At 48.5% G+C, this 17,709-nt stretch overlaps 1 protein-coding gene across 1 annotated transcript; it reads right to left on the bottom strand.

Annotated features, from left to right (window-relative positions):
• Window positions 1-10,323: 10,323 nt before the first annotated feature.
• Window positions 10,324-13,655, bottom strand: LOC119327945 (glucan endo-1,3-beta-glucosidase 11-like). The gene is made up of 2 exons (XM_037601001.1): window positions 12,378-13,655; window positions 10,324-11,825 (listed from the first exon to the last, which is right to left on the bottom strand). Exons 1-2 carry the CDS (start codon window positions 13,587-13,589, stop codon window positions 11,754-11,756), a joined length of 1,284 nt encoding a protein of 427 aa, XP_037456898.1. The 5' UTR covers window positions 13,590-13,655; the 3' UTR covers window positions 10,324-11,753.
• Window positions 13,656-17,709: the final 4,054 nt, after the last annotated feature.

Here is a 17,709-nt window from a genome sequence, read left to right as displayed (position 1 = left end):
CTTTGACACTGATCCGGACGATTCTAAATCGCAAACCGGATACGTGTTTACATTAAACGGTGGAGCTGTCAGTTGGTGCAGTTCTAAACAAAGCGTCGTGGCGGGATCTACGTGTGAAGCGGAATACATAGCTGCTTTGGAAGCAGCAAATGAAGGAGTCTGGATGAAGGAGTTCATATCCGATCTAGGTGTCATACCTAGTGCATCGGGTCCAATGAAAATCTTTTGTGACAATACTGGTGCAATTGCCTTGGCAAAGGAATCCAGATTTCACAAGAGAACCAAGCACATCAAGAGACGCTTCAATTCCATCCGGGATCTAGTCCAGGTGGGAGACATAGAGATTTGCAAGATACATACGGATCTGAATGTAGCAGACCCGTTGACTAAGCCTCTTCCACGAGCAAAACATGATCAGCACCAAGGCTCCATGGGTGTTAGAATCATTACTGTGTAATCTAGATTATTGACTCTAGTGCAAGTGGGGGACTAAAGGAAATATGCCCTAGAGGCAATAATAAAGTTATTATTTATTTCCTTATATCATGATAAATGTTTATTATTCATGCTAGAGTTGTATTAACCAGAAACATAATACATGTGTGAATACATAGACAAACAGAGTGTCACTAGTATGCCTCTACTTGATTAGCTCGTTAATCAAAGATGGTTATGTTTCCTAACCATGGACAAAGAGTTGTTATTTGATTAACAGGATCACATCATTTGGTGAATGATCTGATTGACATGACCCATTCCATTAGCTTAGCACCCGATCGTTTAGTATGTTGCTATTGCTTTCTTCATGACTTATACATGTTCCTATGACTATGAGATTATGCAACTCCCGTTTGCCGGAGGAACACTTTGTGTGCTACCGAACGTCACAACGTAACTGGGTGATTATAAAGGTGCTCTACAGGTGTCTCCAAAGGTACATGTTGGGTTGGCGTATTTCGAGATTAGGATTTGTCACTCCGATTGTCGGAGAGGTATCTCTGGGCCCTCTCGGTAATGCACATCACATAAGCCTTGCAAGCATTGCAACTAATGAGTTAGTTGTGAGATGATGTATTACGGAACGAGTAAAGAGACTTGCCGGTAACGAGATTGAACTAGGTATTGAGATACTGACGATCGAATCTCGGGCAAGTAACATACCGATGACAAAGGGAACAACGTATGTTGTTATGCGGTCTGACCGATAAAAGATCTTCGTAGAATATGTAGGAGCCAATATGAGCATCCAGGTTCCGCTATTGGTTATTGACCGGAGACGTGTCTCGGTCATGTCCACATTGTTCTCGAACCCGTAGGGTCCGCACGCTTAAGGTTTCGATGTAAGTTATATTATGAGTTTATGCATTTTGATGTACCGAAGTTTGTTCGGAGTCCCGGATGTGATCACGGACATGACGAGGAGTCTCGAAATGGTCGAGACATAAAGATTGATATATTGGAAGCCTATATTTGGGTATCGGAAGTGTTTCGGGTGAAATCGGGATTTTACCGGAGTACCGGGAGGTTACCGGAACCCCCCGGGAGGTATATGGGCCTTAGTGGGCTTTAGTGGAAGAGAGGAGAGGTGGCCAGGGCTGGGCCGCACGCCCCTCCCCCCCCCCTAGTCCGAGTAGGATAAGGAGAGGGGGCGGCGCCCCCCTTCCTTCTCTCTCTCCTCTTTCCCCCTCCCGAATCATATTTCAACTAGGAAAGGGGGGAATCCTACTCCCGATGGGAGTAGGACTCCTCCTGGCGCGCCCTCCTCCTGGCCGGCCGCACCCCCCCTTTGATCCTTTATATACGGGGACAGGGGGCACCCCTAGACACACAAGTTGATCCACGTGATCATATTCTTAACCGTGTGCGGTGCCCCCTTCCACCATAGTCCTCGATAATATTGTAGCGGTGCTTAGGCGAAGCCCTGCGACGTTAGTACATCAAGATCGTCACCACGCCGTCGTGCTGACGGAACTCTTCCCCGACACTTTGCTGGATCGGAGTCCGGGGATCGTCATCGAGCTGAACGTGTGCTAGAACTCGGAGGTGCCATAGTTTCGGTGCTTGATCGGTCGGGCCGTGAAGACGTACGACTACATCAACCGCGTTGTGCTAACGCTTCCGCTGTCGGTCTACAAGGGTACGTAGATCACACTCTCCCCTCTCGTTGCTATGCATCACCATGATCTTGCGTGTGCGTAGGAATTTTTTTGAAATTACTATGTTTCCCCAACATGCACACCCTACCGTGATTTTTCTATGTTTCATTTACAGAACCCCAGCCAACCTACCGCTAGCCGGTTGGCGGTAGGGTTGCACTGCATACTGCGAAGTTTTTCCCCTCCCTAGTTACAGTACGGGTATGGGGGTTTATGGGGTTTTCGTGCCCACCCTACCGCCAGTGGCGGGGGCGGTAGGGTTTACCTACCTTTCTGGTGGTAGGACGTTTAGTCCACGTCAGCCCAAGCCACGAGATGATGGCCACTGTCGTTAATCCTACCACCAGGGGCCTCGGCGGTACCGCCATCAACCCCGGAGGTAGGAAAAGAGACAGATCTCAAAAAAAATGAACCAGGGTCAAATCTGGCTTAACTTTACAAAAAGGGTCAGAACACCAAATTTGGCCGCTCTGGGTGGGGGAGGGCGAGGCGCCCCAGTCGCCTAGGGAGGGAGTGACGCGGGCGTGTTTCTGTCTGGGCAATTATTGGTGTTTCAAATGTGTAATTTTATTCATGAGAGTAGAAGTAGAAATTTTGAAGAAGACAATTAAGCTAATGTTTTGTTATTTTTGGCACTGGGTAGACATGTCTCGATGCTGCAGCCACATGATATTGTAAAAATACCTTTGGACCTCATTGATCAATAAAGCAATACCATTTCCCCTAAAAAAGACTACCAACAGAGTTTCGTGCTCTATGTGACTGCCAAATTATAGGCAAGATCCTCATCCTCCATCTTATTACACAATCCTGTCATACAATAGACATTAGTTATCATCTATTCATCTGACCCATACAGGGAGACAACAAGATTACAATTTGTTGGAGAAAAACTTATTTCAAGAAAATCCCCATTTCGAATCGCTGTCATACATGAAATCAATGTCAGAGTACATGTTAGTTTTAGGGTGAATTGAACACTTACAGTTTCAGAGCAGGGCGCCTGGCGAGTTCCTTGAGTGATCCCTGAGTGAGCGGCAGAGTGGGCCCTTGTTTCCTTGAGGCTAGGGTGGTCATCGGCAGCGGGCGGCCCAGACGCGGGGATCCTCCACGGCGATCCTCGTCGAGCCTGTGCGGCGATAAGTGGCTGGTTGAGCAGTGTGCGTGCGTGAAGATGAGCACTCGAGTTGGGATGGGCTATTAACTGAAAGTAGATGGCCATTACAACCTGATACAAAAATGATTGCCCTTTTAGTACGTGGGGGTGGTGGGATGATTTTTTCTTTTCTCAAGTCAGGCTATAAATTGATCTAGTTTTTATTTATTTTGTATATGGCCTCATGAAGTCGGGGATTAAGTTTCTTTTTTGCTTGTGTCGAAGTGTCCCTTTGTCCTTTTTCGAGAAAAGTGAGCCAAAGGGCATCATTTCCTTTTTCTTGGGCGTGGGAGGTTGTGGTTGTTTGAAAACAGAATGTGAGAAATATGGTGGGACCGAAGAGCAGGTTACCCGCAATGTTAGATCTTACCCATTAAATCATCTAATTAATTTCGATGATGTGGATCAATATGGTGGTTCATGCGGAGCATCAAATTATAGTACATATACCTGCCAATAGTGTGAAACCTATCCTTACATTGGTAGTAGAATTTTAACTGATAAGTCTTGCTATTGTGTATCATTATTTCTGCAGGCTGACCCCCGAAAAACGCCCGGAAGATACATTAATTGCAAAGTATTCACTATGCATGACCTTGTGCATGACCTCGCAAGATCAGTCATGGTTGACGAATTTAACTTGGCGGGCCCCAACCAAGGTTTTGGTTACCGGTCGAAATTTCGAGATTTACCATGGTTACCGCGTATTTCCGTGCCCCTCGGTAAATCCACGTACCAAGCAAAAAATACCAGTTATTTGAATTTTTTGAATTTAAACACTCAATTTATAGTAAAGTACATAGAATCTAATTAATACCATGAGAGTTGGTTTTGGCTTGTTGGTCGGAACCTAGTTCCTGTTTTGAGAGGTCTTTGGTTCAAATGTTCGTTCATTAACTTATTTGAATTCAAAATTCAACTATAAAATTCGTTCGGAATATTCTCGGTATTTTTCGGTATTTCTCGGTAACCGTGGTAACCGCGTTTTCCAGTCCCCCTCGGTAAAAATGCCTCATTCGGTAACCAAAACCTTGGCCCCAACTGCCGCTATGCATGGCTCACAGAATGTACGAAGCCACTTAAGTCATTCACAACTTCACCTGAAAAGCTAAGGGTGCTACATAAGGTGCAACATGACTCAAGGCCGTATCAGTTCCATCGTGATGCATATTCACCAGCTAAGCACGCCCGTATCTTAGATTTAAGCAGAGCCAAGTACCATGAGTTTCCAGATTCTATTGGTCGGTTGAAGAAACTGAGGTATCTTAGTGCCCCATATCTCGGTTATGGAATGAATCTTAGGTTTATCGGTATGCTCCGAGATTTGAATTATCTCAACCTTCATCAGTGTGATGGTATCTCATCATTGCCTGAGTCAGTTGGTGAAATGAAAGGTCTGATGCATCTTGAATTATCATGTTGTGGCAGTCTAAAAGGACTCCCACATTCGTTTTCAAAGCTCAGAGAGTTGGTATATCTGAACTTAGCATACAGTTGCGCTGTTTCAGGAATACCCCAAGCATTGGTTGGCCTTACCAAACTCCAACACTTGGAATTATCACATTGTGAAAATCTCAGAGGGCTGCCAGAAGTCATCGGCAATCTCACTGAACTTCGCTATCTGAATCTATCAGGGTGTATGCATCATATCTTTGACAGCTCATCAACAGGTCAAACGGAGAGTTTCATTCACCGTATCTGTACCCTTCCCGATATGGAACACCTGGACCTGTCTTTTACTGGCCATCCTCTTATTAGTATACCAGAAAGTGCTAGCTGCCTCCGGAAGCTGGTCCTCGAAGAGTGCAGCCAAATTGCTAGGCTTCCAGAATGTGTGGCTAAAATGGATTGTCAAAGACTTTGGCTTGTTGCCAATATTTCCTGTAACTGCCGATGATAGTAAATGTTACAGCAACCTTGGCTTGCTTGAGCATGTAAATCCTGACAAGCTGTACATCAACAAACTTGAAAATGTGAAGTCCCGAGAAGAGGCACGCAGTGTAAAACTGATTGAAAAACAGAGGATTGAAGAATTGTTATTAAGTTGGTGGAACCCAGAAGCTAAGAGATCTGTGGATGACATGGAGTTGCTGATGGAGCTAATGCCACCAACCTCTTTGCAGAAGTTTCGGATATCTCGTTATATTAGTGCCAGCTTTCCAGACTGGCTAATGAGTATTGGCAATTATCTGCCTAATGTTGTCCTAATGGAGATGTTTGATTTGCCCAACTGCAACAGTTTTCCACCCCTCGCCCAACTACCACCAAACCTCCGGGTGCTTACTCTGGGAGGCATGGAAAGCCTGGAAGAATGGAACACGACACACTCTATTGGTGAGGATGAGCTCATGTTCCGTGAGCTTGAGGAAGTGAATATATATGATTGCCCTAAGTTGAGGATAAAACCACACCTTCCTAGAGCTGCATCTTGGAGTATAAAGGGAAGTGATAATGTGCTCATATCATGGGCAGAGAGCGTGTCACACAATGATGCTCCATCATCTACTCTGGTAGGAGTGTCTACTAATCTGACAGTTGAAAACGAGGAGGTGCCTTTGCATCAGTGGAGATTGCTTCACCATCTACCTGCCATCAGTGATTTGCACATCGAACGTTGCTGTGATTTGACAAGCTCACAAGAGATCAGTTGGGCCCTCGGGCCCCTCCAATCACTGAGATTGGAGAGCTTGGTCCAATCAGAACTGCCCGGATGGGTAGGAGAGTTGTCATCTCTTCAGCAACTGGTGATAACGCACTGCAGGAACCTAGAGGAATTGCCCGATATCATGAGCCAACTCAAACAGCTGCAAACATTAGCAGTGGTTATGTGTGATAGCTTCAGACAGCTGCCGCTGTGGTTGGGAGAACTTACGTCTATCGAGAAACTTCGAATTAGGCTCTGTCCCATAGTAGCCGGAAACGGGGAACGGTAGGCCGTCCCTCGATCCCGATTCATCGACCCGGAATCGGATTCGGGAACAAGGTCGGATTCAGTACGATTCGATGAAGATTCGGCGTCCCCGCAGCCTGCTCCTCGATTCAGGTTCCAGGATCCAACAGCCAAGACGTGAGGCATAATTTACTCACGCCGTCGTTTCTTTTCTCAAGGACTCCTCGTTCTTCCTCCAATCCATTAATTGTAAGGGATCCATTAACAGCAAGGAATGCTAACCGTCAGGGAGTCGTCGTTTTTCAGGAACTGCGTTCCTCGACCCATGGTACCGTATCGGGTTCATCGTACCCAAACGGATTGGATCGCGTCATCGCTATAAAAAAATCGTTCCAGAGATGTATACCCTCGTTTTACCCTATTTTTTCCAGCCACCGACTCTCGTCCCTCGTTCCCGTTCCTCGTTCCCACCGTACCGGAAACATGGCAACTATGCTCTGTCCTGCTATCACGACTTTGCCAAACAGCATACAACAGCTCACGAATCTCCAAGAATTAGAAATTCTGGGCTGCCGTAAGTTAGAACAGTGGTGTGAAGCAGAGGAGAATAAGCCGAAACTTGCTCACATAGAACAAAAGGTATGTGCCCTGCCATATATAGAACGTATTCCATCATCGGCAGTACCACATTTTTTTTTCTGCTCTTCACTTCACTGATGATATTTTTCTAAGAAAAGAAACGTCTGGATATTCCATGCCCTTTGCCTCACGATTCTTCCTTTTTGCCCAAATGATAATATTGACTTCCTATATTTTATATTTGGCAGAGGCTCTATTTCGGCCCGAGGAGGGCTGCCATTCCCGCCAGCCGCCGATGATCCCCACTACGGTGGCCCTTGCTGCGAACGAAAATAAGAAAGTGATGCTGGAGAAAAGAAAGCGGAGGCGCGAATCAGGATTTTGGCTGCTCGATCGAGTCGGTTGAGCCATCGTCCATTTGATTCAAAACTCTGTAGTAATTACTACCACGCGGCTCCAACCTTCTCCTGGTATGTGTAAATGTACATGCCCTGAATTGAAAATCTCTAGCGTATTCCAAGCAGACATATAAGAAATCGAAGTGTGGGGATAGTTGCATGTTACCTTCGTCAGTAGATATTGTGCTACTTTGTTATCTGCTTCACTTGACAAAGAAAATGTGACCCACTCTCTCGGAAATAGTGCTTTTCCTTTGGTTATTTGCTCTGTAGTCATAGTTGGTAATAGTCTGAACCTCTTACACTGACGATCCCATCTTCAGAGCAATGTATTCTTTCTGGTTTTATTGGATAGGAGGAATAATGAAACCTAGTTAAGCCAACATGGCCTGACAGGGTTTGAAACATAGCTGTAAAGCAGGGCTGAAACAGGGCAGTCCTTAGATTAGTGTTTGTGACACCCTGCTTTCATTCTGCATAACCCTGTGTGCCTGTGTCGTTATCTTGGTCCACGTTACCGCAACCAAATCGGCATGAGGCTCCAGTGGAACGTCTAAAGTGGGGTACATCTGAAATGTCGCATTGAACCTCGCGGAAGCACTCCATTGGGTGGACCGAGACCGACGCATCCTATTCGGTTGCATATATTGGGGTAGATTGATAAGAAGGATGTTCTTCGCTCTGCCGCTCTTTGGAGCATTTGGTCTTTATAGAACCATATTTGCTTTCAGGGGCGTCCGTCTCCTTGGTGAAATCTGAAGTGCGTCTTGGGGAGGATGAGCCTGTACTGTACTGTACCTGCATCAAGGAGGATCAAAGGGCAGGGCAGGGATATTTGCATGTTACCTTCCGCAGTAGATATTTGTTATCTGCTCCCTTGACAAAGAAAATGTGATTCGTTCTCTTGTACAGAGTGCTTCTTGCTTATAGTCATTAGTTGTGGAGTCAGAAATGAGCTAGTTGTTTGGCCTCCTTGACTCTGCTAGTAGGTAATAGTGTGAAACGGTCTGAAACCTTGACCTGGCAATTCCAAGAGAACTGCACCTGGGGTTTGCTCAACCGGTGGGCGGATGTGTTGGACGAGCAACGGCAGCAGTAGCTGGTTCCTTTCTCGCAAAAAGGAAAAAAAAACACTGACTAGTTCCTGTGCAAAGACTGATTCATTTTATTAATTGCGCAAATGATGTGTGTGTTCTTCATTGATGTTTGCATGCTCCCTTTCTCGTATCATGGCATCGGCAGTAGTAACTAGTAATTGGTTCCTTTCTCGCAAAAAGGGAAAAAACAACACTCGCTTGTTAAAATTGTATATTGTTGTGATCTAGGAGGCTGTTAGTATTTGTACTTATCTCCTGTAACAACTTCTGTAATCTGGCTCATCGCCGTGTGCCCTAGCTGCACCTATATATATACATCCCAAGGCCACCATATTGGTTGTGTCGATCCAATCTCTTTCTCTCTAGTTTTACATGGTATCAGGCCATCACGCGTAATTGCATGATGGGACCTCCTACTGCCTCCGCCGCCCTGACCACCCTTTCCTTGCCAGCCTCCTTCGGAGGGCCGACTGCTTCTGCCGTTCCTCCACCTTCTGCTAGCCTCATCACCGCCAAGCTTACCATCGCCAACTACCTTCTGTGGAGGGCTCAGGTTCTTCCTCCCCTACGCATCGCGAGAGCTACTGGCTACGTTGACCGCACCCTTCCTGCCCCTGCTCCGCTCCTGGACGCTGACGACAAGGGGGTGCGTGATCCAAATCAGGAGTATGCTAACTGGTACCGCTAGGACCAGATCGTTCTCAGCTATCTCCTTGCCTCTCTCTCCGACGACGTTCTGTAGCAGGTGCATCGGTTTGACACCTCTCACGCCATCTGGGTGCATCTCGAGGAGATGTACAACACTTACTGCCGTGCCAGTATTGTGCAGATCAAACGTATACCAAGCAGACATAAGGAATCAAAGGGCAGGGCAGGGATATTTGCATGTTACCTTCCGCAGTAGATATTTGTTATCTGCTCCCTTGACAAAGAAAATGTGATTCGTTCTCTTGTTTAGAGTGCTTCTTGCTTATAGTTATTAGTTGTGGAGTCAGAAATGAGCTAGCTGTTTGGCCTCCTTGACTCTGCTAGTAGGTAATAGTGTGAAACAGTCTGAAACCTTGACCTGGCAACTCCATCTCGAGTGTAATGTAGTCTTCCTTGTTTTGTTGATATGAGAAATTGCAAAACCTATCTAAGCCAACATGGCCTGACAGAGTTGTAAACCAGCACAGCTGTAAAGCAAGGATGAAACAGAGGCGGTCCTCAGATTAGTGTCTGATCTCATGTCACCCTGCATAACCCAAATGGACACCGCTTTAGAAGCTCGGGGTGTCCGAAACGATGCGTAAGGCCCGAGGGTCCCTCACCGCATCTGCAAAGTCTGGAGCGTGCTGCTCGACGAGTGCATGTTTCAGGCCGGCCTAGGTGATGGCGAGCGATGATGTTCACTCGGAGGGTGATGAGCGTGGCAATACCTGAAGCGATATCTTACGAGTTACAAGACGAGCGGACATACGATGACCCTACACTGGCACGAAGTAACCCAAGGCTATGGGAATGGATGTGCCCAGGGTTGATTCAGACATGTAGCTGAATTCCGCAGCACGTGCTAGAATTTGTTTACAGGTCCTTTGATTTCTCCTGTAATTGGAACTGCCTGAGTATTTTAGGAACTTTCCATTCATCAGTTAGTTTGATGCATGCTCCGTGTAAAAGAGTAATAGAGTGGAACGAAAGTACAGACTTGCATTGTGTAGGAAAGAACATATATATGGCAAAGATGAACGCCGTTCTTGTTGCTCCATCACCGGACTAGAATTCATCCACGTGCATGGATCATGTGCCCGGCTCGATCTGCTCGACCAATTTCTCAAATGAAGAAATTTACTCAAGTGAGGTGTTTCAGAGGAATTTCTGGTAAATGAGGGTAAAAAGTGTCGCAAATTCAATCTGAATCTCATGGGGCAAATCTATCATATGCTAAAATAGACCGGACATGAATCCGATCAGTGGAGCAATGGCATCAACCAACGTGTGGTATATATATCAGTGTTTTCATCTCTTCTTTTTTTGACGAAACGCTGTCGGAGCAGCTTTTCTATTACATTTATAAGAGGAAAGGTGTTACAAGTATGTGGTCGGAGCAGGCCGCTATACATCAACTATGCCAACAGCCGGCAACCCAGCAACATATATCAGCACATAATTCAGTCTGGCTCTCGAGGTCTGTCCAAAAACAGCTGAAACCTATGACGCCCAGCCTGGTTCCATATCCTAAATTCATCAATCATCAAGTTGAAGACCGCACTGACGGTGGACGCCTTGCTTTGGAAAATCCGGGCATTCCTCTCGCACCACGTGAACCACCAGATTGCCACTACCAGACCGCCCCAGCCCTTTGAGTTGGTCAGGTTAGCGTTCACCACGTTGGACTCCCACCAGTCAGCAAGGCTGGTTGTCGCCGCCGTCGGCGCAAGAGTGGTGGGGAGGTTGCAGCGGTTGAGCATCAGACTCCATAGAGCTTGGGTGTAGGAGCAGCGTGCTAGGAGGTGATCAACACACTCGTCCGCCGCCCGGCAGAGAGAACAAATTGGGTCGTGCGGCCATCCTCTTTTCTGCAGGTTATCCGCTGTAAGACATTTTCCTAGGATCGCAAGCCAAGCGAAAATTCTGCATTTTAGCGGAGCATCAGCCGCCCATATGTGTCGCTGACCGGCGAGGCGAGTACACCCCTCGAACTGCACGGCATATGCAGTGGCCGAAGAGTAGGCGCCATTCGGCGTCCATCTCCAGATCACTGAGTCGGGAGTTCCCAGCAGCAAGTGCACATCAGCAACCGCCTCCCAGAGCTTTGTGTATTGGATAATAGCTGCTGGCGTAAGAGGGCGACGCAGGTGTCTGATCCAACGGCCATCTTGTAGGGCTTGGGACACCGTGAGGTTTTTGCGAGTGCAGCAAGCAAATAGGTCCGGCGCTGCACAACTCAAGGAAACCCCATTCAGCCAAGGCTCATACCAGAACTTAATCCTTTCCCCATTTCCGAGAACGAACTTGACAGATGCATTGAAGAGGTCGTTAAGTTTCTTGTCCACTGTCATAGGTAGGCATGCCCATGGCTTGTCCGGCTCGTTCCAGGATTGCCAAAGCCAGCGAAGGCGGAGTGCCATGCCTTGAGCTTGCAGGTTGGAGATCCCAAGTCCCCCATACATCTTTGGCCGACACACAAGCTTCCAGCTCACCAAGCATTTGCCCCCAACGGCAACCCCCTTGCACTCCCAAAGAAAGCCCCTTCTTATTTTGTCAATAAGTTTATGTAACCAAATCGGTTGCGCCAGGGCAATCATCTGGAAAAACCACCATCGCTCATCTCTTCTTCTACACAGCTACAGCACGGGAAGACCAATCATACATACTGGCTGTCCGGACAAATAAAGAAGAAGAAGAAGAAAATTCAATGAATCAATATATAGCCTGTGCGCAATCTGCAGCATGTCTCTCTCTACATACATACATCGTCGTCTCGACAGTCATGACTCATGACCACGACACCATGGCCAGAACGGCGGCCATGGCCGCCAAGCTTTCCGTGCACCGCCACCTCCTCACCTATGTATAACGAAAGCAGGAGCATCAACATGGAGTAAAGTGAGATATGTCTATACATGATTCCAAAGTGGAAAACAAAAGCATTGCTTGTAAAGGAGGGCTAGCATCAACTGCACTGCTCTGGTATGTTGGCCTAGCTAGCACACGGCATGCAATGCAACTTTACTTGGTGCCCAGCATGATTGGTTGCACACTGGATGACTAGATCTATCTATCCGTTTGCTTTCGTATGTGTGAACAAATTTTGCATGGCATCTTAATTTCTGAAATCAAATAATCAAATTTGTATGCTGCTAACTTCACATACTAATCAGAAGTATCGGGCTATAGTACTATCTCCGATCCATATTATTTGTCGCTCCAACGGATGTATGTAGCACTGATTGAAGTAGCTTATTTGTCGGTAATTATTATTCAGGAGAGTGCATTATATCCTGAAAGAGTGAGCTACACTAACCAGAAAAGCTAACATTATCAAAATCATACTCTGCTTTTATTAGATATCAAATTCAGGTAGCACAGGTTAATGCATTACGACGTGTAATCACGTACCTTGTGCGTCGCATCAGAAATGGTGTAGAGTCCGCCCGGGCCGACGGCGAACCCGTCCGTCCCGGCGGGCCCTTCCCCCACCACCATCCCGACGCCACTATCCGTGCCGTTGCCATCGCCATTGCCGCTTCCCTTCAAGCCTTTGATCGTGGGCGCCTTGACGCCGACGTCGTACGCCGGCGTGCCGTCCGGCTTGAACAGCCCGTAGTGCCGCTCGGAGGCCGGCCCGGGCTTCTGGTCCTCGTTGAACAGCGCGAACACGTACACCTGCAGCGGCTCCCCGGGCGCCGCCGGCGTGCCCTTCCCCTGCGCCACCAGCCGCATCAGGTTCCCGTTGTACCTGGCCGCGTTCTGCGGCGTGGCGCCGGCCTCGTCGCCGTCCCCCTGCGACGGCCACCCGGTCTCCGACACCCGGATCTCCACCGCCCGCCCGTAGTCGGCGGCGCAGATCGCGGCGCGCACGGCGTCCACCTGCGCGTGCAGCATGTTGCCGTACCGCAGACCCGTGGCGGAGTCCACCACGGCGGCCGCGCTCGGCTCGAACAGCACGTAGTCCAGGTCCACCGTGCCCGGGTCGGCCTTGTAGGCGAAGTACGGGTACGCGTTCACGAGGAACGGCGAGCCGGTCTTGGCGAGGAAGGCGAGCAGCGGCGTGATGTAGGGGAGGAGGTCGTGCCGGAACGCGGCGGAGGAGGGCGGGAAGGAGGAGGAGAGCACGGCGAGGGAGTGCGCGGTGGTGACCGCGACCCGGGAGGTGAGGTTACACGCCGCAAGCGCCGCGTGGAGCGACTGCATCGCCGGGAGGAGGGAGCGCAGCATGGTGGCGTCGGAGCCCGTCAGCACCTCGTTGCCGACGGTGACCGCGGTGATCGACGTCGCCGGGAGGTGCGGGAGGATGTTGGTGCGGACCCAGGCCGCGGCGGCCGAGGGGTCGGAGGCCAGGCGGGGGACCATGTTGTCGGGCAGCCCCACGGTGAAGTCCACGCCGGAGCCGGCGAACGCGCTCAGCACGCGCGCGTCCGCGTCGTACAGCTTGACCTTGGTGGCGTTCAGCGCGCGGAGGAGCACGGCCGCCGCCTGCGGCGACGGCAGGTTGTCGGCCACCTGGCCGTAGTTCACCCCTAGCGCCGCGGAACCTCCGCTGGCCGCCGCCACGTCCAATGCAAGCGCGGCGACGGCAACGGCAACGGCGAACAGGTGCCGGAGCGCCATCGGAGCGGCTAGCCGGAGTAGGAAGAGTGTGGTGAAGCTGTCTGACAAGGCCGGGAGTGAACTGACAGCACCGTAGGAGAACGCGAATCGCGCGCTTTATATCGAAGCTGTTTTTGTGTCGGCTCTGAGAAGGTGCGGTTGGCAGGCTGGTCGCTTCCATCAGGGCCGTACAAGATCGAAGACCCGGTTGAGATTTCGTGTGGGGTCTCGCGTGCACGAATCACGAGGCTTATTTACAGTCTGGAGATAGACAGCTCGGCGTTGAAATTGCCAAAGTGGTGTCGGACCTACCAATACGAGACAAAGCAATATTTTTGTCCTTTTTTCTGAAAACAAAAGTTCTACTACTACATTTGAATGGCACTTTGGTTTCTTCATGTTAATATCCATTTAATGCTATTATAACTATCTATATCTGAATATCTCGCATCTTTTTCTTTCTCCTCTCACAAGGCAACTGGAAAAGCCTTTTTCCCTTCGATCTTCGTCGGTGAGCCCGTGGATTCGCCTCCGCTCCGGCGGCCGGTGGCGGGGAGGGTATTCCTTATGTCTCGGCTTAGATAGGTAGGGTTTTGGTTCTCGCAAGGGCGACGCTCGGACGGATGTCGACGCTTCTTCTTCGAGTCAGTCTTCGGGGTCCGATCCTCCTCAAGTTCGTTTGTTGGGACGGATTACGCAGAGCTCCAACATAGATTCCTACCAGCTCCTCGCAACGGTGAGATTAAGGTTTCTCGTCGTGCATACGCAATGGCGAGATTTGGTGTCAGGTTGTTCATATTGATTCAAGGGTTCAATGGCGACGACTGCGGCTCCCAAATGTTGGTCACAAAGACTTTCCCATTGTCATCGACAAGATCAGGCCGACTCTGGTACGCGAGCGGCAGCGTGTCGGCGACTCGTTCTGGCGGTGGCAATGGTCGTTCGGTTGTTCATGGACCTCGATGTAATTTTTATTATGTTTGGGGTGCTTTGTACTTTAGGTGAATTTTTATAATAGATAATAGATATGGTATTTTGGCAAAAAAAAATTGTCCACTGAGATCCAGATTCATTTGAGAACTGAGCACTAGCTCAATGGTAGGGGCATGGATTTTCAACTGCATTTCTCGCTCTTTAATAAAAATATGCCGATGGTTGCTTACCCCTCTGGTCTCATTTTCCTTTTTAAGATCCAGGTTCATTTGTGACACTTTTTACCTTATTTAGCAGAAATTGCTCTATAAATTTTCTACTTATCGAAAGTTTGTACTACTACAATAGCAGGCTTATAGCCCGTTTACATGGCAATTTTGTCTATCTGAAGGAGAGAGAGACATGAGAAAGTAAGGGGAGTGGACTATTACGCAAGAGGCTAGCTATATGTGTACTCCTAAACAGATACAATAAATGTGAAGAAAAAGATAGAGAAAAGATGATTAAAAGTACCAACCTTATAGCTAACAGTAAGTGATAGCTATAGATTATATGGCAATATCATATAGCCAGCAGTTGGTTGTATTATTAACCATACTCTTAAGCCACATTGGTTACCCTTACTATAGCCGCAACTCGTTGTGGTCTCGTTTCATTGCGCAAGAGTTTGGGAGCAACCACACGTGGCAAGGCAGGCGGCGGGTGATCGCTGAAGGAAGACTAGATATATTGTGTTCACCCCAAAAACACAACACAATGCAAAACCCTACCACCTGCTGCACGATGAGAGTTAGATGTAGAGTTGTGGCCCGAGTCGTGGAAGCCGTTCTGGAGAAATTTTGAAAGGGAAAAAAAACTCGATCAAACTTGCTTAAAGGGAGTATCTTGGAGAAATTCCAAATAAAAGCCATGAGAAATGCAGCAACCTGAAGGCTGTGGGGTAAAAAGTGTAAGTGCCTCGTTTCATTTGAAAATTGGCCCAGTAGAGCTAGGGCACATGACCCATTCTTCACGTGGATTAATTCTAGTCCGTGATGCAGCAACAAGGACGTGTTCCATCTTTGGCAATTGGCATATGTTCTTTTCTTGAGAAGTTTGCACTTTCATTCTTCTCTTTCCGCAGACCGTGAGACTAGCTGATCAACGATAACTGCCTAAGATATTCAGAGAGTTCTCAAGAGAAAATGACCAGCTACATGCTCTCTCCTTGAGTTCATAAGCTGTCCAGATGAACAGACTTAGCACATCCCACCGCCTTGATGCCGCTACTGGCGCGCACAAAACTGCCTGTCCGCCGACCTGAAACACATGCAGCAACCCTAGTCGGCACGCAAAACAGGACGAACATTGCACCGTGACAGTGACTCGAGTGGAAGAACTTTGAACCCAATTGGAGCCAACAACAATATCTTTAACTTCAATAGGTTTTCTATCTAGTCGTAGAGAGATAGCACTCCCAAAGCAGAGATGGCCCGAAATAAAGGTAAAGCATCAACATACAGTGGAGTAAGAGTACATGAGCGCGGTGGCCACTTTAAGTCTTTAATTTAAAGTGATCGATCGAAGGTGCAACGCGGGTTGTAGGTAGCTTGCTTTCTTTGGCAAACCATTTACCCCGATTCCGTGGAGTGTGGAAATCCGCGTAGCCGGCCAATCGCTTTTGCCAAAAGAAGGCGACGCCGTCGACGCAGGTGACCTGAAGCTGATCATGGTGGGTTCGATGTGGCTGGAATATGTCTGGTCTCCCTTTGGAAGGGAGAAAGAAAGAGAGAAAGAGCGTCCATTGGTCGAGCATCGAGATGGAGCGGGCCAGCTGAAGGTACTCCCTCAGTCCAGCGTTTTTGACGCTACATTATTGTCAAAAACTCTCTTATATTATGGGAAGGGAGTACTTTATTACACGAGCAAACATCAATGAAGAACACACACATCATTTGCAAAATTGTAAAATGATGAATCCGTCTTCGCGCAGGAACTAGTTAGTGTTTTCTTTTTTCTTTTTCCGAGAAAGGAACCAGCTACTGCTGCCGTTGCTCGTCCGACGCATCCACCTGCACCGGTTGAACAAACCCCGGGTGATCCTCAGCAGTCCTCTTCGCTGGCCGAGAGTGGTCGTGCAGGAAGATCCTCCTTTGAGATTTCACCAAGGAGATGGACGCCCCTGAAAGCAAAGATGGTTCTGTAAAGTCCAAATAACACTCCAAAGAGCAGAGCAGAGCAGCAGAGCAAAAATCATCCTTCTTATCAATCTACCCCAATATATGCAACCAAATAGGATGCGTGGGTCTCGGTCCACCCGATGAAGTGCTTCCGCGAGGTTCAGTGCGACGTTTTAAATGCACTGTTAAAATGTGATCCAAATTATATCGTATTGGACTAGACGTAGTACAACTGGTGTGGGTCTTTGCGTTGACGTCGATGCGTACGAGTACAACTCGTTTACTTGTCCTTCAAAGACTCTCATGTATTGCCCTCTTATATACCCCATGTAGTCGTACCTCAGACGGCCTGTCGTCTCGTGCTTGTAATACTCCTCATAGTGATCGCGCCTTCGTGCGTCCGTGGTTTTCTTCCACAAGGGTTTCCACGTAAAAATCCGTGTCTCTCTGTCTCGTTTATTCTCGTTATTATCTAACAAATGATATATAGAGCTGAGGTTGCAGATACGAGATTTGAGACGAGAGATTAGGGTTACATCGTTTGCGCCGCCGCACACGTCTCTGACGATTCGTCGATCCGTCGGATCGATTTCCACGACCGAGACCGGCAGGAGTTTCCTCGTGCGCGCGGCCGTAACTGGGATTGACACAAAGTCGATTTGCCCGGTCGTCGCTAGCACCCGAGGCGGCAGAAATCACATATTTGACCTGAGGTCCAAATCAAATCACAAACTGACCTAGTTCCGAAAAAAATTCACTCTGCTAACCCTTTTGTGTGGCGCCTGACAGCTGGGCGCCACACACTACTATGCAGCGCCTCTCTCTTGGGTGTCGCACCTCGTGCCAGCGTGGCAGCCCTGGTCCAGTTGTGGCCCCACAGACAGCACTGCAGCGCCACAGACTTAGGCGCCACACTTGTAATGTGCAGCGCCTAGCTCTTGGGCGCTGCACAGTGAGTTAAAGCGCATCGGCCCAGCCCGGCGAGGCAGTTCTTCCCCCTCTCCGCTCTCTGGACAGAGAGCAGCGGCGGCGCCCCCATCGAATCCCCC

This window comes from Triticum dicoccoides, chromosome 7A, assembly GCF_002162155.2.
Source record: "Triticum dicoccoides isolate Atlit2015 ecotype Zavitan chromosome 7A, WEW_v2.0, whole genome shotgun sequence".
Classification (NCBI taxonomy): domain Eukaryota; kingdom Viridiplantae; phylum Streptophyta; class Magnoliopsida; order Poales; family Poaceae; genus Triticum; species Triticum dicoccoides.
Note: the sequence above shows the minus strand (reverse complement) of the source record. Positions and strands in the feature narration are given on the sequence as shown.

Coding starts and splice junctions, on each gene's coding strand:
- LOC119327945 (XM_037601001.1), bottom strand. CDS start 13,589: ATGGCGCTCCGGCACCTGTTCGCCGTTGCCGTTGCCGTCGCCGCGCTT. Junction 11,826..12,377: donor TTTCTGATGCGACGCACAAG/GTACGTGATTAC, acceptor CGTTATACATAG/GTGAGGAGGTGGCGGTGCAC.